The 22,742-nt window shown below is 40.2% G+C and overlaps 2 protein-coding genes across 2 annotated transcripts in view; one reads left to right on the top strand and one right to left on the bottom strand.

The window, feature by feature from the left end:
- Positions 1-15,910, bottom strand: part of EPM2A (EPM2A glucan phosphatase, laforin) — a 164,760-nt gene extending 148,850 nt beyond the window's left edge. Inside the window, exon 1 of the mRNA XM_020986551.2 lies at positions 15,396-15,910. Within this exon, the coding sequence (XP_020842210.1) occupies positions 15,396-15,726 (331 nt within the window). The 5' untranslated portion in view covers positions 15,727-15,910. The remainder of the gene's footprint in view (positions 1-15,395) is intronic.
- A 1,401-nt stretch (positions 15,911-17,311) lies between these two features.
- On the top strand, positions 17,312-20,165 carry LOC110208516 (cyclin-Q-like). The gene is made up of 2 exons (XM_020986552.1): positions 17,312-17,703; positions 18,017-20,165. The coding sequence occupies exon 2, from the start codon at positions 18,240-18,242 to the stop codon at positions 18,987-18,989; it is 750 nt and encodes a 249-aa protein (XP_020842211.1). The 5' UTR covers positions 17,312-17,703; positions 18,017-18,239; the 3' UTR covers positions 18,990-20,165.
- Positions 20,166-22,742: the final 2,577 nt, after the last annotated feature.

Raw genomic sequence — 22,742 nt, 5'->3', positions numbered from 1 at the left:
TCTATATGCACAAATATATTTATGGCGATTCTTTTTGGGGTAGCCAAAATTGGAAACTAAAAGGGTAACCTATTGGGCAGCAGCTAAACAAATTATGAGATGAATATAATGGAATATTAATATTCAATAAGAAATTGGAAGACCTCTACGAAGTGATACAGACCAAAGTAAGCAGAACTAGGAGATACAGACAGATAGACAGACATACATACACACACATATACATATACACACATGTGTATATAAGATTATATGTATACATGTATACACATATATAAAGTAACATTAAGAAAAATAACAGGAAAACTTTAGAACTGATCAATGCAACAGTAAGCCAGAAGTCCAAAAGAATGAAGAATGAAACATACTACTCACCTCCTGCCAGGGTAGTACATTTTCTGACATGGATAATGTGGGAATTTTAGCTATGTACTGAGGGCTTTATTTTTTAGACTTGTTTGTTTCTTGCTCAATGCAGAGAGGCGAGGCAGTAGTAGAGACAGATTAAGTTTTTAAATGCTTGTGAACTAAAAAATAATAATAATAATAGTAGTAAACTTCAAAAATGCATAACCGTTCTGTCATTCACTATAATGATCCACAAGTTTGTATTTCTCTGTCACATAGGTCTTTTTGCAATCATATAGGTGACCAGAAATTTTCAGGGCTTCTCTTGCCTATGATTTCTTTACTTCTCAGACCTCTATGGTAAAAGTTTTTGACTGAGTTGAATTTCCTTCTTTGTGGTGCTTTGATTGTTGGCATCATCTTAACTCTTTGGCTTCTGCTTTCAACTGCTCATTAAGAGAATCTAGGATTTCTGATAGGCTTTTCTTTTCTTTCAGATTGGATTCCTTTCACATATTTCTTTTTCATTGCCTTTAACTGTGTAATATGACATTCACATTTTCTAATGGAAACACCAGGTAGCTATTGACACAATCTTTCAATGCCTTCCTGAAGATCTTCAACGGTTCTCTCAAGTCATGTCTGTCAGGGTGGTGCTTGATAACTGTCCTTAGGGGTATCCCTTGAAAGTTATCCCTTTCCTTCCATGATTCTTACTGTGGCAACTGCTGCAACTTCTACTGCTATATGCAGGTCCTAAAATACATTGACATTTTATGTGAGACACTGTGGGAGAAGGCATTCCTTGATGCTATCATCTTTTTTTTTTAATTACTGTTTTGCTATAAGTGATATCTATCTGCTAATTAGGTTCATGTTGTCAAACTCAAAAAGGGCTGTTTGGAATTACAATTTAATTATGTATAGTTCTTTTCAAAGCCATCTGAGATATCAAAAATGTTTTGTTTATATTTCATTTTTAGGAAGAATGTTGGGAGTTTGCATCAAGCGACAATTTCAATGACCTCAGGGTTTTCAAATTGTCCATCTTCATATTTTTATTGTTGTTGCTGGGTCATTTCAGTTGTATCCACCTGTTCATGACCCCATTTTAGGGGGTTTTCTTGGCAAAGATACTAGAGTAGTTTGCCATTTCCTTCTCCAGCTCACTTTACAGATGAGGAACTGAGGTGAACAGGGTTAAGGGACTTTTCTTGGGGCCAGATATGAACTCATGAAAATGAGTCTTCCTGATTCCAAGCCCAGCACTCTAACCACTGTGTCATCTAGCTGCCCACCATAGTTTAGTAGCTCCTCAATTTCATTTCATCAAGGCTTAAGGATAAAGAGATTTTTTGTTTTAATGACCACCCTATACTAGTTGGTAATATGTTATTGTGACTGGGAACTGAGGGTACTGTTTTCACAAAGTTGTTTTCTATGGTAAGATGTTTCCAATTTTCTTATGAATACAATACTGCCATACAACTTTTGTATTTCTGTCTTCAGACCATTTCATATACTTCAGTAGCTTGTCCACTTATAATGGTCAATGCCGTATGTACCAAAGTGTTTCCAAAGATAGGAAATTAATATTTCTGTTAGTTCTATCTTCCCTTCTTGTGATACCAGAACATGTAAGAGCACTATTCCCTCCACTGTTCTCTCTGTCAAGCTAAGTATCATGACAGACCCTAAATAGGGTCAGTTTGCAATCCTATGCTGTCTCATCAATTTCTTCAGATTCATAAAAGCACTTTCACCATCAGCTTTCTGGCCAAGGTACGAAGCCAGTTAATGTTTCACCAGAGTTTCAGTGTTCTTAAGAGGCCTTCACAACTACCATGGTGATTACTGTCCTGGATTGGACCTAACACGGGCCAGCCGCTGGGTAATTTAGGTTCAATATTGGAACAAAATGAAATATTCACAGGTCATTTAACAGTTAACAAAAGGAGATTTACTCAGCCAGAGCAGGAGAAGGATATTCAACAAGCATAGTCTTATGAAGCACACCTCAAGTTGATTCAACTGGGCAAAGCTCTCATTTCACGTGCTCCACCAGCCAAGCAGCTGAGGGTCCCTCTTGTGGCTGCATTGTACTCAGGTGTTGAGAAAAGTGCCATCAGTCTGGGCCTTTAGTCTTCTGAACCAAGAAACATGTCAATAATTTTTAAGGAAAAACTAACCTAACATGCATGAGGGGAGGAACTGGGATATTGCTCCTACCACAGTCAGAGTCCTAGTAGTAAATCTTCCCAGGGTGCATTCCTTTACTTTGTCATTCCCCTCTTCCACTTACCCCATCAGAATGGGCTGGGCTTTGAAAGGAAGAGGAGGAAGAAGAAGAGAAGTGAGAAGAGGAGGAACAGGAGAAAGAAGAAGAGAAATAGGAGGAGGAGAAGTAAAGTGAAGTACTTTATAAATATATCTCATTTGATCAGATAAACAGAATTTGTAGGATAACCTGAGAATCTAACAACCAGACACTGTTTCTGTGGAAAATACCTTAACTTCCAACTAACAAACGTATAAATGAACTTCAGAAACACGATTGTTTCTTAAGTAACAACAGCATTTAATAATAGCATTTATATATACTTTAAAGGTTGTGAAGTGCTTTATATATATTATCTCATTTGACTCTCGAAACAACCTTGTCAGATAAGTGCTCTCCATTTTACAGATGAGGTAGCTGAGACTGAAGAAGTCAAGTAACAAGTCACACAGGTAGTTAAGTGTCTGAGGCAGGATTAACTAAGTCCAAGTCCAGCACTCTATCCACTCACTGTGCCACCTAGTTGCTGATAAATAGATGAGAGGTAAAGAATTGGAAGGAAGGGGAAGGGACAGAAGGAGAGAGATAGTAGACAGATAATAAGCATTTGTTAAGCACCTACTATGTGTGCCAGGCAAATGTTAAATGCTTCTCATTTGATTCTTGCAGCAGTCCTCGGAGGTAGGTCTTACTATTATACTCATTCTAAAACTGAAGAATCTCAGGTGGGCAGAGGTTAAATGACTTGCCCAAAGTCAAACAGCTAGTGTCTGACTTCCAATTTGAACTCAGGTCTTGCTGACTTCAAATCTAGAACTGTACCTATCGTGCCACCTAAGCTGCTGGCTAAGCTAAGAACTTTGCTGTTGTTCGGTCACTTCAGTCTCATGCATTCTTTGTAACCACATTTGGGGTTTTCTTGGTCTAACCTCAGGCCTGGTGTTCTTTCCATTGTGCCACCTACCTGTCCCAAGCTAAGAACTACTTGTGTTATTATATAAGCAAAGAAGGACTATATGAACAATAGCATTTTTCTGTCTAGGGAAATTCTCTCCCCTTTATCATTCAACCCTTTTATAAACTTCCAGGCCTTTAAGGGTCACCTAAGATAAAATTTCATTGGTCTTAAATCCTCCCCGAAAACCCTCTCCACCTCCCTACTTTCCCTATTACTGTAGAGGGCAACACGGTCCTTCCAGTCCCTCAGGCTCTCAACCTAGGAGCCATCATGGATTCCTCCCTATCCAATCAGTTCCCAAGGCTTGCTGAGTTTACACTGCCACTCTACTGCAGGCCCTATCACCTCATGCCTTAATTATTGCAACAGCCTGCTGGGGGTTCTGCCTTCCTCAAGTCTCTCCCTACTCCAATCTATTCTCCATTCAGCTGCCAAAGTGATTTTCCTAAAAGCAGAGGTCCAACCAAGTGCCCTCCTACTCAACAAAATCTAATGGTTCCCTATTGCCTCTAGGATCGCATGCAAAATCCTTTGGTGTTCCAAGCCCTTCAGAACCTCCCTCCAACCCCCACCCCAACTTTCTAGTCTTCTTACATTCTACTACCCACCACTCTTTGATCCAGTAACACTGGCCTCCTGGCTGCTCCTCAAACAAGACACTCCGTCTCTCAGCTCTCCGAATTTCCTTTGGCTGTTCTCACATGCTTGGGATGTTCTCCCTCCTCACCTTTGCCTATTGGCTTCCCTAGCTTCCTTTAAATCTCATCCAAAATCCCATCTTCTATAGGAAGTTTATCCTAAGCCCTCTTAATTCTGGTGCCTTCCTTCTTTTAATTATTCCCAACTCATCCCGTATATAGCTATTTGTTTGCTTGTTGTTTTCCCCATCAGATTGTGAGCACCTTAAGGGCAAGAACTGTCTTTTGCCTCTTTTTGTATCCCCAGCATAATGCCTGGCACATAGTAGCTGTTTAATAAATGTTTGTTGACTGAGAGTCATTAGCCACTAACAATTTTTAGTTGTAAATTCTACCTTCTTTCTGTATTACTGCTTACATACTTACTCAAAGTGGGCAACATTCTTGTCATAATATCTCCTTGATACATTATTTGTAATGAGGGCTTTAATGTGAAATAATGAAGAGTACACAAGGACTAGCCTTTCTCCACTAAAACACTACTTTGTTGCCTCGTCATGATATGAAGCAATCCTGGCTCTTGAAGGCTATATAATGAAAGCACAAGCTATGTAATGTCTTATAAAGCTGGAAAGGCTTTAGGTAAGGTAAACTGTGCTTATCAGCTGAGTTTCAGGCTAGCTAAGTGTGGAAAGGGTCAACACCAAATGATTGGTCACCTGGTGATGGAATTGTCAACTCATGAAACATGGAGTAGCATCAGTAGAAAGAGGACTCACACCAGTGATTATGGATTTTTCAAGGTTCAATACATAAAAAGATGAGCCTTATGGATTTCATCCACAATCAAATCTGCTGATATAGATAGAAACCTTCATTTCTAAAAGGCTGGTTTTAATAGATGGCTTTTATAAGACGAACTGGGTTAAGTTTCTATAATGAAGCAACTTAATAGAGTACGTTTCATTTTAAGTACATTTGTATCAACATAAATCAACAAAAAAGGTGGTTATTTTTGTTTTATGCATTCAATTCTAAAACATAGACAATTTAAATCAGAAATAGTATGTTAAAATAATTGGTCTTTATAAAAATAAAATAAAGCTATAATATTGTAAGCTCAGTTCACTTACCAGACATTCATAATTTGATGTTTCAGATATTAAGTAATCTTGAAGATCAAGAAACTCTGAAATAGCTTCACTTTGAAGCATTATGGGCTGACTTGGTCTGTGGTACTGATTCACTACATATTGTACACCACAGGAAAAGTTTATAAAATGGGATACAAGCTGCAATAAAATGAAAAGAAGGCAAATGTAAAGCTAGCTAAGTTATATGGTCCTTATCTGTAGTGTAGGAGTTTGAAAACAATCACAATAAGAAGACCTCTGAACTACTGACTTCCAAAGCAATCCTGGGAAGAAAGAAAAGGGTTATCATTTACTAAATCAAATTCAACTTCAAACTGCCAAAGATGTTTTGAGCTAAAAAAAACCTATTTTTAAATGAGTACAAAAATGTAACAAATAAAAATAACCCAGTAAACTGCACTCCTTTGAGGATCAATTTGTCACAATATTATGTCCTCCCATAAGGATGGTGGTAACGTTACCACCCCTTATTCTCCCAGAAAAGATGGCAAAAGATGGGGCACTGGGACGTGCCCATTCATAAGACCTAAATACTGCCAGTTATTTTTTTGGTCATGGTAGTTTCCTGGATCTAACTGAACCATCTTGTCAATGAAAGGAATGACACCAAAAATCAATTTTAGTGTAACTGATTGGTCAGAATTTGTCTTCTTCTTTGGAATACTCCTTCATATTCCAAAGTGAAGAATCATAGAAGATTATGTTTTATTCCCACAGTTTACAATACTTCAAGCATACAAATCTCTACCCCACACTTTCTTTCTCTCTCTGTCTTTCTCTCTGTCTGTCTCTCTCTCTCTATGTCTCCCCCTACTTCAGAGCCTAGATTCTCAAGAATTCTTCCAGGGGAGCTCCAAGTCTAGCAAGTAGTACCAAGCAGAAACAAGGCCTAACAACAAATTCATTCAGGGATTCACCTACCCAAGTTTGGGGAGGTACCATAAGGTTGCAAGTAGGTGACTATTTTTAGCAAGAGAAATGAAATTATCCTCAAAATCATGGAGGGGTTATAATTTGCAGATCCCACCCAGATGCTGAAGGTAGGGCCCAACAGAAGCAGGTGATTCAGGGTTCCCTTTCCCCAATCTCCCTGACAATGTCTTTCCTTTTTCCTTTCCTGGCTAATCATCAACTCCCTCCATCCCCATGCCCATGGTGGAAAATCCAAAGTCCATGATCTACTCAGACCCTTTGACTTACTCCCCTTTTCCTTTCCAGTCTCCACTGCATATCAGGGTGGGCATGGCCACTTACATCATTTGGATAAGGAATAACCAACTGAAACCCTTCTGGTAAGATGAAGGATTATTACTCCTTCCCATCTGCCCTGCTGAAACCTCCTCAAAATTGTCAGGTTTTATCAACCCTACCACTATACCACAAAAATGCCTAGGCAATGCCCATGACTATTGATTCTTAGTGAGTATGTATTCTGTTAACATCTCATCATTGTTGGGTTTTCCCCCCACATAAATGCTTTTTAGTCACCTCTGAAGAGGCATAACCTTTAAACCAGCTAGTATCGATTACTTTGATTTATCTTTAGTTTGATTGAAGGATTAAGCTCCCTTCTTTAAGAAAAGCTAGCCGTAACAGCTAAGCTAAGCCAACACAGACATTTCCTTTAGCTTGAATAATATCTATTGAGTTAGGGAATATATATTAAAACTTTATCATTTAGTAGCAGATAATTTGGAGTGATACATATATCATTGTAGGAATAAAATAATCATAGGATTATAAGTCTCTTTTTAAAGGCTAAGTTCTTTCTGGCAGCTAGAGAAAAGGGGGATTGCCTCTTAGCTTACTGATTCTAAATTTCCCTTTTTTCTTAAGCTAGAGGTTAAGTATAAATTGAATAGCGTAGTCTTCTAAGACTGGGCTTCTCTTCCTGGCAGCTGGAAGATAGGGAGTGATTGCTAACTTACCAACTACAAACTCCAAGTTCCTTTTTCCCAGTCTTAATTCAAATTATAGGCCCCGTTAATGTAAGCTTTTTAATTGCAAAACGCTCCAACTACAGGGCAAAAATTCCTGAGGCAATCTCACTTTGATAGGTTGATAGACACAAGCCCTAATTCAGTTTAATAGTTGTCTTATCCTAAAAACTACCCATTATACTCTGAACCTGCCCACATGCAAAATGTTGCCAACACTATGAATTTGGGTTAAGAAAGCCCAAGGGGGGTAAAATACTCAGATGACCTGCCCTGTCCAACTGAATTATGTTCAAAACAAGTTTCCTATGATTGCTGTAATTTTTAATTCCTCTTTTCTGTTATAAAAATAAGCTCTGTAAATCACTCCTTTTTCATGAATGACTGAGGGATTAGTTGACCTGACTTAATGTAAACCTGTCAACTGTTACTATTAAATCATTTACTAGGAAGCTTTGTAGCTCAGATTTGTTTTCTATTTCAGATAATTAATTTTAACACCTCTCCCTGATCATGTATTTCCATGATTGTTTTTTGGAACCCAACTACGTCTACTAAAATAAAGAAAAGTCAAATCAATTAATAAGTCCCTCAGAATAGGTATTTTTTTCTTCTTAGAGTGTCTGAATGAAATAATACATAGCACTGTTATCTCACCCTTAACTGCAGCACCCATAAAAACATTTCTACCTTATATTTGCTTCATTCTTCAAATTTTTATTTTAAAATATACTAGAGTTTTACTTGTATAACAAATTTAGCCATTGTGGCTAATTTTTTAAAAAATCTAAATCATAAGCTGCCATTTAATGGAGGAGAAAGGTATTAAATAAACAAACAAAAAAAAAAACAAGCACTTTTCTATTCTATTTTAGTTGCCTACTGTTGGTAGTTGATCTGTCACATACCTTGTCTTTAAAAGGGAAAAAAGTGGGAATTCAGGAATTCAACATGAACTTTCAGCTGCAACTAATAACATCACTATTCCAAAGCAACAATACATGACACAAGGAGCATGGAATTCCATGGGAGAGAAACTAACATAAATTGACACATTGCTGCCTAAAATATGTCCTTCACCTCTCTTGTCTTCCAAACTATGTCCCATTCTTTACCAAAATCCTATGAAAGACACAATTACTTCATGGTGGTTTCCCAGGCTAAGCCTATTTATCTCTAGTCACTCCAGTCTCTCCAGTAATCTCCCTTGTATTTGCATTTATCTCTGAAAACATACATACCTACAGATATGTGTGTATACACATATTCACATATTATGTTTATTTCTGCCATTTGTGTTTATATTCTTCAGTAAAGTCCTATTATGATGTCTCATTATGGTATAAAAATAGTATTCTTGAAGGCAATGGCAGCAGGGCAAAATTTTGTCAGGTCTTACCAAGTTAGAAAAGCTCTGAGTACAGGATTTTACCCCAGGAAGCAAGGTGGTACCATGGGCAGAGTGCCAGGCCAGGAGTTAGGAACACTCAAATTCACGAGTTCAAGTCTGGCTCAGACACTTACTAACTTGGTGATCCTGGGTAAGTCACTTAACCCTGCTTATCTCCATTCAGCATTCAAAAATGCTGTTATGAGGGAGGTGCCAACCAGGAGATATTTGTTGGGAGGAGAGCATCACCTGTGGAGGTGATGTAATCTGTGTCCATGGAAAAAAACACTCTCATGGATGAGATGATACGTATATCGATGTTTTTCTCCTGGAGGAGGCATCATGACATAGTCGTTAAAGAGCTGGCCTCAGAACCAGGAAGACAGGTTCAAATGCCACCTCTGACACATACTGGTTATGTCACTCTGGGTAGGTCAGTGCTCTAGGCAACTATCTACAGCTTTAAGGTGCAAAGAAGGTACTGTCACTCACTGCTAAAAGTAATTTCCTTACCTGGGAGTCTCTGATAACAATGAAATCATAGGCCCGGCTCTGCTCCTAACCTGTAAAGGACTCAAGAGACCCAGTCACCTACTTCCTTAGTAACCCCTCCCATTATTGACTAGAGAGATGTCTTCCATTCACAGGGAATAAAAAAAAAAACCATTAACTGACAAGATTTTAAAGACGCTATATTTAAAATATATACATACGTATATATATAGCCAAAAGCAATATGACACTAAGTCCAAAAGAGTGAATACCAGAAAAAGCATCTTATGTACATCAGAAATAATAAAAAATAGTTTGTAGAACTAGGCTTTGTAATCTAACAATCATCATTTTTTTCACATCTACTTTCTGGACCTGAGCTAAAGCTTTATGCTGATTGCTTCACCTTCCTTTCTACCTTTCTTGGGGTATTAGTGCCACTTGAATAACTCCTGAACAATTACTACTAGCACTTTATCATTCCTTATCACGAGCAACACTTTCTTTCTTTTCCATTGTTCTTGGTACCACAACATGAATTACTTGTTAGAGAAAAACCAGAAGTAGATAAGGAAATCACAGTGAGAAGCCCCTCCACAAAGCAGTTTGGTTTGCCATTGTGGGAAGGACATTAACACATTTGCCCATCCTTTCACAGAACCAGCTGTCCTGGACCATTAATCATTTCTGGAAGTATAAAAGTAAAGAAGTTGAGTTTTTTGTTGGTTTTTTTCCCTACCTCTATGTGACCTTGAGAATGGAAGAAGATAGTGAAAACAATTTTTTTTAATCCCTAAAGGGCTGTACTATATACCCAGAGCCGTACTGGGTCCTTTTGCATGAAACACACAAACATGTTCACAACAAGCAATTTTCTAGTATTCCAATGGATTTCTTTATAGATTGCATAGAAAGATCATGGAAAATATCCTATGGAGTATTTCAGTTGGAATGATTCTCTCAAGCATTAATTAGAAATGCAGAATTTGTTTGGAGGGTTTTTTGATTTGTTTTGCAAATAATAACAGGACTATTAACAGCATTACAATATATTGACATGGGGGGGAGAACAGGTGCTCTATTCTACTTTATGCCAAGTTAATGTATATGTCTAGATTCTCTGGACCACTATTTGTGGGTTCCATCACTTTCAGCTTGAAAGTGTTCTGTGGCCAAATTAGTCTGGGAAATGCTGGACTAGATAAATTTAAAATGAGGCATGAAGAATATATATATCAAGGTTATATCAAATAAGAATGTGCATTTTGTAGAGGAGGGTAATTAAGCTGAGTTTTCTTGACTAGTCATTTAAATCACCACTCAAATCCACTCTGCAAGCTTTGAATTTTTTTTCTTTTTTGGTCTGTACCATGTATTTTATCCACATGAACCAACTTACAGAGAAAGGCCTTATGTCACCTTAAATAACTTTGTTTCCCCAGTGAAAGGTTCCCTAAATAACACAGTTCCCACAAAGTTCCCTAAATAACAGAGTAATAGACAGCATAGAGCCTGGGACGTGAGTGAGGCTCAGATTACTACATGCCAAGGGGAACAGTTTTTCAAATATAATGCAGCAAGGCAAACACCAAACATAAAAAACCTTCTATACCCAGTAAACAAATGCGTTAATGTGAGGGAAAGATTTCTTTAAAATTCCTGCATGGCACTACACATTTTATTAAACCACAAATCCTTGGTCTTCTCGAATCCCATGGGATTGCCACCAAAAGAAAAGCAAAGATAAACAAGGGGTTCCAGAATACCATGATTTCCACTGATGCTTGTGTCTTTTATACAACACATATCTTTGGCATAAACTTTTAAAATATAATTGATTTAGGAGTCTGTTTTTAGACAAATGTTATCCCATCTGGGAAGCAGTGGAGATTTGTATAAATGACTGGGAAGGGGTTGGGGTACAATTTAGAGGAGGCAAAATTACTAATGGTGAATAAGAATTTAAAGCTGAAAGAGACCTTAGAGGTCACTAAGTTCTGCCTCCCTCATTTTACAGATGAAGAAAATGAGGCCCAGAGAGGTTAAATGTCTTGCCCAGGAAGTATCTAAGATAGGATTTGAATCCAAGTGTTTGCACTAAGTCCAATGGTGGGTCCACCATACTAGACTGGTTTTTTGTTCACCTAGAAATTACCTGGGGAATAGGTGGAACAGTGGATAGAGTGCCAGGAATCAGGAAGACTCATCTTCCTAAATTCAAATCTAGTCTCAGACACCTACTAGCGGTGTGACCTTGAGCAAGTCACTTAACCCTTTTTGCCTCAGTTTCCTCATTTGTAAAATGAGCTGTTGAAGGAAATGCCAACCACTCTAGTATCTTTGCCAAGAAAACCCCCCAAAATGGTATCACAAAGAGTCAGATACAACTGAAAAATAAAAAAGACTGAAAGCAATTACGCTCATTAGACCCTCATTACCTCTCCAAAGGGGTATTGCAATAGCTTGCTATTTAGTCTCCCAGTCTCAATCTTTCTCCCCTCCAATCTATCCTGCCACAGAGTCACCAAAATGATTTTCCTAAAACACAGGTCTGACTATGACCGTATTAAATAGTCTAGTAGCTCCCTATTACCTCCAGAATCAAATATAACTTCCTCTGTTTGACTTTTAAAAGTCCTCACAACTTGGCCTCTGCCTGTCTTTCCAGCCTCCTTACACATTACTCTCCGAATATTCTTCTCCTATGTGATCTCTACAATTCAGTCATATTGGGCTACTTCCTTTTCCTCCCACATGATTCTCCATCTCTAGCCTGTGTGTCTTAGTACTAGCTGTCCCCACACGTGGACTGTTTTCCCTCCTTACCTTTGCCTCTTGAAATTCCTAGTTTCCTTCAAGACTTCAAGTACCACCTTTTAGAGAGAGTCTTTCCTAATGTACAACTGTCTGCTATCACTGATGCAGTTTAGGGGCATAGGGACCCCAAAACTATGGAGGTAGAGGGTGGAATCATCTGTAACGAATTCACAGACTCAAGCAGTCTTCTAGTCAAGTGGCAAAAAGTTTATTATAAAGCAGGCAGAGCTCCTTAGAGAACTTGAAACTTAATGGGGGTGATACTAAAGCTTATATAGAAGAAGTTCTGTGAGCAGTGTGCCAAGTATGCTAATTACGTGGTTCAGGGCAGGATTAAGGAGTGGTCAGCTCCTAAAGGAACATACAGTTTCTGTACCTTAGACACAAGCATCATTCACTACTGGCATGGCCCGGTGGGGAGCGGAGGTAGTGCTTCTAAGGGATGTGTTTTTGGCCTGCTACATCTATAAGATAGCCTCAGGAGTCAATAGTATCAGTACAGGATATTTCTATCTGTAGGGAAGTTCTGCAGGGTCAACTTGTTCTCGTAACCGGGAGAGACAGTTTGCCTCACTGGGGCCCACTCATGGGTTACTGCCAAAGATAGGATCTTTGGGCTGGGGAAAGGCATGGCCCTAGGGCTGGGGTCCAAGCAACCCATCATCATCTATGCCTCCACATTTACCTAGTACATGTTTTATATAGCCTTTCATATGCTCATATATCACTTTCTCTAAGTTCACTCTCCCATCTCCCAAGTTCCTGGCTACTTCTCCCCTCCAAATTCTAAAGCAACCTGAGGGGTTTCTAATGCTATGGCTTACAACCCTCATCAGGTGTGCTCCAGTATCAATTAACCATTTAACATCTCCCCTGACATCCGTTAATCAACGAACCAATTAGCTTTTACAAAGAGATATTTACTGAGAAGGTATAGTCCCCCCAAAAGTCTGAAACCCACTGTCACACAAATACATATAGAGTCCAATGGAAGACTTAGCTTAGCCCTCAGCACAGCACCTAGCACACAGTAAGCACTTAAAAAATGTTTATTGTTTGATTGTCTTTATCTTGAAGCCATTTCAATCCCTCAAGATTAAACCTTCCCTTGTGACAAAGAAAAACATAAACATACAATCTAGTGACTGGGTCTGGCAATGCATATCATATTCTTCTCAAGTAATCCCCCTCCTCAGTATCCTGAAGCAGTATAACCTTACAAGTTCTTCCCTCTTTTATTAAATCATTCAATAATCATTCAATTATTCAATATTAAATCATTCCATAAATCAATTAAGTCATTCAATCAATCATTTGTTATATGCCAGCACTCTGCTGAGCACTGGTAGTAAGAAAAAAAAAGACCCTGCCCTCAAAGAGCTCAGTAATTAGACAACAAACAAACAACTATGTACATACAAGATACACAGAGGGTAAATTGGAAGAATCCTAGAAGCAAGGAGGTAACAGTGAGGGACCCACACTTTGTTCAATCACTGACAATGTGACTTCTTTTTTAATAATTTTAAGTTCAAAACTAGAACAAAATGAGACACCTGTAGATCATTTGAAAGTTAATAAAAAGAGACTGACCTAGCCATAGCAGGATAAGCACTGAGAACCACTCGAGTTGATTCATCTAAGAACAGCTCCCTGGCCTGAGTTATCATCATGATCCACCAGGTAAACATCGGGGAAGCCCTTGACCTCCTTGTGGCTGCTTTGAATTAGAGTAATGAGGATGTGACCTCAAGAGGGTGACAGTACCTTGAGCCAGGCAAGTCTAGGAAAATGTCCCAGTACCTTTTAAGGAAAAATTAAGTCTAATTTTAAGGAAAATGGGTCTAATTTGCATGTGAGGGGAAGGGGGGTTAGGAAATTGCACCCACCCTAAGCTGCCTCACAGAACACTGGAAGACATGGATGAGTGCAAACTCTTTGAGCGGGAGATTTTCTTTGTCTTTGTATCCTGGTCTTATTTTTTTGTTCTTTGTTGTTTTGGGTCCTAATGAAGGTAGTCCCGGTTAGTCAATCAATAATCCACTCTGCATTCAACTGTTAACCTAATTTTAGAGTTGCCCCTGGGCATTTACTGTGGCAGTTGTTTGGTCATTTCTATCTTACTGAATCTTCATCACCCCATTTGGGGTGTTCTTGGCAAAGATCCTGGAGTGGGCTGCCATTTCCTTCTCTAGCTCCCTTTACAGAGGAGGAAACTGAGGCAGAGTTAAGTGACTTGCCCAGGGCCACAGCTAGTAAGGGTCTGAAGAGAGGTTTGAACTCCAGAAGGTGAGTCTTCCAGACCCCAACTGGCACTTTACCTAGTGTGCAACTGCAAAGAGGATGAGCAGATCTGGACAAGCTACACGAGGGAACAAGGGCACAAAACTGAAGCTGGGGTGTTTGCCGGAGGAAGGGAGCTAGGAATAGCACAAAGAGACCTGGCACTGAAGCAGCTGGACTGTGCAGTGGCTACAGAATGGGGCCTGGTGTCAGGAAGACCGAGTTCAAATGCCACCTCAAACACTTACTAGATGTATGAACATGGACAAGTCACACAACCCCTTCCCCCCCCTCATTTTCTTCATCTGTAAAATGTTGATAATAATAGCACCTGCCTCCTACAGCGGCTGTGAGGATCAAATGAGACAATAATTGTAAAGCACTTAGCACAGTGCCTGGCATGTAGGAAGTACTGTATCAGTGTTAATTATCATTACTATTCAAATCGGACCTCGTACACATAATAGCTTTGTGACCCTGCATAAGTCACTTAACCTCTGTTTCCTCATTTGTAAAATGGGAATGGGGCAAGCGAGGTGAATAGAGCACAGGGCCTGGAGTCAGGAAGGCCTCAGCTCAAAACTGACCTCAGACTAGCTATGGGATCCTGGGCAAGTTAGCCTCAGTTTCCTCATCTGTAAAACAGGGATAACAATAGCACCTACCTCCCAGGGGTGTTGTAAGGATTAATGAGATAAGGGTACCTAGTAAGCACTATATACATTTATTATCATTATTATTATTATCATCTGAACTGGGAGAGCTATGATTAGGAGTCAGCGAGCATTGCCTTAACCTTACAAGGAACCAGAGAAACCACCTGGTTCCTTTCAGTCCATTTTTTACAGATAAACTGAGGCCCGGCCCAGCGAAGTGCCTAGGCCAAGGTCACGTGGGCAGTAAGCAGTTTGGGCAGAGGGGAAGGGAGGGGGGGAAGGGAGGAGCCGGGGCGCCGGGGCCAGACAGGGGCAGCGCTAGGTGGGCGAGGATCCCACGCTGGGCCTCCGAGAGGCGGGGCGGGGGGACGGGACGGGACGGGAGGCGCGCCTGCCTTGGGGTGGCTGGGAGGGCTGTGGAGGCCAAGGCCGCGGGGCCCGTACCTTCCCAGGAGAACTCTCCTCCCGGCTCCCGCTTTAGGAACTTGTACCAGAAAGTGTCGGGGACGCCGGGCCCCGCCCCCTCGGGCCGCGGCTGCTGCTGCTCCCGGGCTTCCGGCGGCGGCTCCCCGGCCAGCTCCACCTCCGCGAGCCAGAGGCCCGGCTCCTGCAGCCCGCGCGCCCCGTCGGGCCCGGCGCCGCCGCCCGCCCGCTTCATGGGCACGGCCCTCTGAGGCTCCCAGCGCCCCAGCTCGGGCCGGGAGCCCACCAGCAGCAACTGCGGACGGCCCTGGGCCACGCTGGGAGGCACCACCACCCCGAAACGGAACAGCATCGCCGCGGGGCCCCTGGCAGGCGGGCCCCGGAGGGACCAGCTCCGGCCCTTCCTCCTGCTCCTCCTCCTCTCCTACGCCGCAGCGACCCCCAGGCCCAGGCCGGCACCGACGCTGTGCGGGGCTTCGCACACAGCGGGGTAAATGTCAGCCGGGGATCCTGTTACCACCTGGCGCTGCTGGGGGCGGGGCGGGGCTGGGTGGGGGGCGGGAGCGAGCGAGCGCTGCGGGGACCGAGCCGACCCCCTCACCACCACCCTGGTCCACGTGGAATAATTGCGGGGGCATCCTCTGCCCCTCCCACGCAGGAGCCCTTTCTCGTCCATCCACTTGCGAGGGAAACGTAGCTGCCTCTCGCGGTGGGTGTGGAGGCCTCCGCCATTAGATTGGGGAGACGTCCTAAAGTAGCTATAAATGCTACTGTCTGGCCATGGCCTTCTTTCTAACCAGGTTACATTATATATATATATGCTGTAACAGCTATAAATGCTATTATATGCCTGTGAGCTTTCTAACTGGTTTGAATGTATGTTGTTTTTAACCCTTTTTAACCTGGTTGTACTACATATATGTTATAATGTCTATAAATGCTATTCTGGCTGTGAGCTTTCTAACTGGTTTGCATATATGCTGTAATAGCTATAAATCCTATTATCTGGCTGTGAATTCTTTTCTAACCTGGTTGTATTGAATATATGCTCTAATGTCTATATATGCTATTATCTGGCTGTGAGCTCCTTTCTAACTGAGTTTTACATATATAGATATGCTATAATCACTACAAATGCTATTATCTAGCTGTTAACTTTTTAACTGGGTGGTCAAAGTGGAACATAATTTTTAAAAGGGTGTATATTTTCCCTTTTTTACTTTAGTTTTGTTGTTGTTGTTTTTTAACGTGAGACAACGTGCTACTTAGGATCATTTGCCCTCTAGCTGGTTGTTGATAATTACTATTACTAGGTTAAAGTCACTCAGTCAATACGCGTTTATTAAGTGCCTGCTATGTTGGTATCTGTGCTTAGTGCACAAGTCCCTCTCTTAAGGAGCTTACAGGCTAATGGTGGAGACCCCATGCAAACAACTATGTACAAAGTAGCTCTATGCAGGATAAACTGAAGGTAATCAGTAGAAGGAAGGGACTAACATTAAGGGAAATAGGGAAAAGTTTCTAGTAGAAGATGGCATTTTAGCTGAGACTTGAAGGAAGCCAGGAGGTTAGAAATGAGAAGAGAGAGTACTCCAGGCATGAGGAACAGATGAGAGATGGAGTTTTTTCCTGAAAGGAACACCAAGGCAGTTTACGTCACTGGATAGCAAAGATGGTGGCAGGAGTAAAGGGTAAAAAGACTACTTTTTAACCAACCTAACAGTTCAAAGCGCAAAAAATACCAATTCAGATTTTTGTATGGGTGTAGGCTTTTTGTTTTTAATTAAGAGACCCTTCAAATTGTTTTTTTAGATTTAGTTATTTTTAAAAGTATCGAAATGGCTGTAAGACAATGTATAACCCATGTCTTTATAATTTGATCCTACTTCTTTTTGGTTAAAACTGATAACTCTTATTTTTTTCCACTTAAGAAACAACTTGAAGCAGCTTCAACCTGACCTATTCAATGGACATTGTTGATGCAGAGAAAATGCAAAGTGAATGCCCTGCAGAGTTTCACAAATATAGTTCCAGTCTACCTTCTTCTGCCTATATGATTCTCAGCCCAACTTGTCCATCTACAATGTCTGTTTCAGGTATATGAACTGATGTACTGATTCAGTTGCCTGGCCATCTAACTGCATATCTTATTCTGAACAATAGGCATTTTTCATCCTTTTTTTCCCCCCTGTATGGAAGGAAGCTCAATAATGTTCTGGGTCTTGATGTAATCAACACAGTATTCTCTACAAACAGGAACATCGGAGGACCTCACCATCCACTTTTACTCTGTATAGAACATCTTCCATGACAGTGACATATACCATTGGTGAATATCCCTCTTACGTTTTATGCTTTGTTTGATGTTCATAATTGAAGTGTTGTTTATCAGCGTATCTCTGATTGCATTCAAGGAATCTTGTATTACGTTTTATGCTTTGTTTGATGTTCATAATTGAAGTGTTGTTTATCAGCATATCTCTGATTGCATTCAAGGAATCTTGTATTAACATTCTTATGAGAGACTGCTCATTGGAAGAGAGCCCTTAAGTAGTGATGTTCTAATCTGTGAAGTCAAAAGCTTCTTTATTGTCCAAAAAAACCCTAACTACAGTGGAATCTTGTTGTCTCTTACCTTACAGGCAACTGGGTGACAAGATATGTGGTGAATGCTGACAGGTTCATAGTTGTAAAGTTCTCGTGATATGTGTGTGGATCATTCCTGCAAAGACCTCATAGCAGTAGTGTGTGTTTCTTCCTCTTTTGGTTCATCTCATTTTGTCCTTCCTTGTGACTTGAATTGGATTTTTGTTTGGCGTTGAGGGACCCAAGGGGCCGTATACTTTGGGGGTGAGGGTGTTAGTCATGGAGTCGAGAGAGAGTGAGAGTGGTGCAGAGGCTGAAGAAGTGAAGAAAGAGGGGCAGCTGGCCTCGGAGGCCAAAGTCCACTTCAAAGTGACACGGTTCATCATGGAGGCTGGTGTCAAGCTGGGGATGCAATCCATTCCAATTGCCACAGCCTGCACCATTTACCATAAATTTTTCTGCGAGACCAAATTAGATGCATATGACCCTTACCTCATCGCCATGTCAGCCATCTACTTGGCAGGTAAAGTGGAGGAGCAACACCTCAGGACGAGAGACATCATCAATGTCTCTCACAGATATTTAAATCCCAAGAGTGAACCTTTGGAGTTAGACTCCTGGTTCTGGGAACTGAGGGACAGCATTGTTCAGTGTGAATTACTTATGTTGAGAGTTTTGCATTTCCGGGTCTCCTTCCAGCATCCCCACAAATATCTGCTCCACTACCTTATTTCTTTAAAGAATTGGATGAACCGTCATAGCTGGGAGAGGACTCCCGTCTCCCTGGCAGCCTGGGCTCTGCTTCGAGACAGCTATCACGGAGCATTGTGCCTTCATTATCCCGCCCAGCACATAGCTGTAGCAGTACTCTATCTTGCCTTGCAGTGCTACGGAGTGGAGGTACCTGCTGATTCTGAGGCAGAAAAGCCATGGTGGCAGGTCTTTAGTGAAGACCTCACCAAGCCAGTCATTGATAATATTGTGTCTGACCTGATTCAGATTTATACAATGGACACAGAAATCCCTTAATTGCTCTAGGGCCATCCAAGGAGGAGCAAATATTTGCTTTGTCTGAGGGCTAGATTTGACCCAATAAAATGGGTCCCAACTTCAAAAAGTTGACAAGTCACAGGGACCAGCTTTGCATTAGCAAAGGGGAAAGAACTAAACATGGGTTGCTTTCTGATTGCTCTTTGGTATGTATGTGGTGGCTCCCTAAGCAGGTTTGGAGCCCATGTTTGGATATGAATACATCCATGTTGAAAAAGGAATGTACTGGGATTCAACTGCCTTTTGCACCTTAGGAATTTTTTAAAGATGAACCTTTTCAATTCGGTAAAAGCTGTATTTAGACATCTCTTCATTAAAACAAAAGCCAAAATAGAATATTTGATTGTACCCTTTGGGATATCTTTTCAAGCTATACATAAGCTTAACCTTCCAACATAAATGAATAGTATTTTATTTTACATAATAAAAGATAAAATGATTTTTGTAAAGATCTGAAAATAGGCATATAGTTTAAGAGCTTTCAATGTTCTGTGGACCACATTGGGGATAGGGGGTGATATTAGCCATAATTTTTTTTTCCATTTTGTGTTACCTTCCTCTCCCTGAAATATATTATAACACAAAATGTTCTTCAAAGAATCCTTTATGTTCAAAATCTTGGAATGCCTTGATCTCTAAAGAATCAAAGTTTCCCAGTAAACCTGGGGGCAAATAAGAGGTCGGTAGTGGGGAAAAGGATGCCTATTTCCGCTGACGACTGTGTGCAAAGAATAGTGTAAAAGAGAAAACTGTGATGGGCCAGTCACGTGGGGAGTGACAGAAAGACAACACAAGTGATGGACTGGTACCCACAAGATGTAAAAAAACAGAGAAAGACCTCTAGCATGCTAGGTAGCCATGTAGAGAATCTCTATAAGAGACCCAGGGAAAGAATCAGAGGAAGAGACAGCAGAGATGGGTTACTATCAGCACCAGTACAGGGAATGCCCTCATGGATGAGGTCATGGATCGATTGAAGTGTTGGGAGAGTAGGAAAACACTTACAGTTAAGGAACCAGGGCCTTATTGCCAACAGTTGGCCAAAAGAAACAATTCATCTTAAGATTTTCACTTATGTCATTTCCAGAACAAATTTGCTGTTTATATATTAAACCCATTTGTTGGTTTCCTAATAAAATAATTTTTTCATGGTTCTGTTCTTGTATTTGATTTCTGTTCTTTTATATGACTTAACGTACATTTTACACAAACCTCTCATGGAAACTAAACATGAACACACACACAAAGACGTGTTATTAGATATGTATGAACAACAACCCAGGAAAAAGGACACAAACTGGGGTGGAGTAAATAAACTTGGTTTCATACATTCAAAGTATCATGAAGCAGAACTGAAAGAATTCTAATAACTTAAGCTATATAAAGTTCTCAGCCTCTCCTGGGAGCAGTTACTGGTAAAACAATATATTTTACCCTGAAATACAGATCCTCCAAGAAAAGCTTGGTTGGTTGCTAAGCAAAGGGGCAAACCTTAAGAACAGTGAGCAAGAGTAGAAAAACAAGTGCACCTTTAGTAGCAAAACAGGCAGACTTGAAGTAACCTTGTGGCTTTGAGTTAAGATTGTATTTGGTTATTAAATGTTATAATAATAGTTAGTGAAAGGCTATTAGAAGGTCATTATTGCAGAAGGGTATAGCATACACATTCTGGGGCAAAAAAGATAATCTAGACTAGACCTGTACAACTTGGCAGTAAGTAGGGGCCAGAATTAAAATGAGCTAAACTTCTTCAGGCCATAGACAGGTTTTTGCTGATTTTCAAAGTAAATGTAACTAGAGACAGAATGAGGATGGTTGGTTGCCATGGATCCCGTGACAAACTGTGCAGTGGACGCCAGCTGAAATCCTTTGGCAGGCCGTATGTTGTACAGGCCTGATCTAGACCCTTCATGTCTTCAGGAAAACAAGAGTTTCACTTACATCACTTCTTGTGGGGGGGGAAAGGATTGCTATTTGTATAGAAAATCCCTTACATTCCTGTAGAGCTCTGATTCATTTGTTTGTGTATTAGTATACTTTTTAACATGTGTAAACCTTCGGACCAGAGCTAGCCTCACTTTTTTTCCCCTTTTTTAAAAATTGGGGTCCTCTCCATCCTATGGATCAAATAGTTTCCATAAGAAAAAAATAGCTATTCACTTTTGATCATAGAATGGACAGGCAATTTTTCTGTCCCCTCAAAGTAGCTTGCATTTCAGTAGTTTTTATTTAGTAGGAATGTGTGGGCTATACAGCAACTAAGGAGGAAATACATGGCATTTGATTTTGTGGTTTATATTTAAATATACAGTATTTCTAATGATCTCATTATACCCAGATAAAATTTAGGCCAATTTTGGAAGAGAAGTATGTCCAAAGAGCAATCATATCTAGATCAGGAAAAATGTTTCAATACTGCTTTACAGCTTTATTGTCAGTCATATATATTATCTAAAAGTTTTAGAACTAGTTGCCATTGAAATGATAATAAAAATTATATTCTAGTAAAGAAAATCACTTGTAGAACAAAGGAGGAAAACCCATCCTATTTCAGTTATTTGCTGCTAACTCTTAACTGAGGAAGAATCTGATGTATCTTCTATTACTAAAATAATTTTACCATTAAAAACAACAGAACAGACAGATTTTAACTAAGTCAATAGTCATGTACCATGATGTATATGTATGGAATATACTTGACCTCAGATGTATAGTGGAGACAGTGCTAGACTGGAATCAAGAGATGCTTAGGTTCAAATCCCCCACAAAACTTGGTCACTGTGTCTATAGGCAGGTCACTTAACCCCTGTGGCTCTCAGGTTCCTAGGTGGCTCAGTGGATAGAGTGGAGTCAGGAAGACTCATCTTTCTGAGTTCAAATCTGGCTTCAGATACTTACCAGCTGTGGGACCCGGGGCAAGTCACTGAGCCCCGACTGCCCCAGTTTCTTCATCTGTAAAACAAGCTGGACAAGGAAATGGCAAACCATTTCACCATTTTTGCCAGGAAAATCCTAAATGGGGTCATAAAGAATTGGACACAATTGAAACAACTGAAGAACACAACTAGCGCAGTGCCTGGCACACAGTAAGTACTATATAAGCACTAGCTATTATTATATGATGGAAATTCAGGTTTTAAAAGCTAAGATTAAGAATTTACCTCTTCTAGAAACTAATGCCATTTGCACCTTTTATACTCCACGTGAATTTTGATATATCACAAAGGTCATTCATTAAAAAGCCATTATTTAGAGAGTCTTTGATATTAGATTCATGAAACTATGCTGATAAGCAAAATGATGAGAATCGACTGAGCAAGCATAGTCACAGTTCTGATAGTAAGTTTTGTTTGTTTTTCCCAAAGATCTAACTAAATTTTAATTGAAATTCTACCACTAGAGTACTGGATTACACCCTAAATTTGATATTTCTTGAAGAATGGGAAATGCATTCAAATTTAAATGTATAAGACTTCAATTCAAATGGAAATTCTCCAGTGTCCCCACAAGGAAAGATATTACTTGCTTCTCTGGTAATTTGTTTTCTGCTGCAATCTTTCACTCCTTGCTGATTTGCCATAATTCTCTCTTTGTAATATTATTTTGCATATTTATGCCACCTTACATCCAAGAAGCTCAAAGTGCTCTATAAGTGTAATTTTATTAATTTTCACAACATTCTTAAAAGTTAAATAGGTATTATTTCCAGTTTTCAAGTAGAAAAAATATTGC

The sequence above is a fragment of the Phascolarctos cinereus genome, unplaced genomic scaffold, assembly GCF_003287225.1.
Source record: "Phascolarctos cinereus isolate Bilbo 61053 unplaced genomic scaffold, phaCin_HiC Scaffold_5;HRSCAF=322, whole genome shotgun sequence".
NCBI classification, from domain to species: Eukaryota; Metazoa; Chordata; class Mammalia; order Diprotodontia; family Phascolarctidae; genus Phascolarctos; species Phascolarctos cinereus.
The sequence above is the reverse complement of the archived record's forward strand: the minus strand, read 5'-3'. Positions and strand labels throughout refer to the sequence as shown.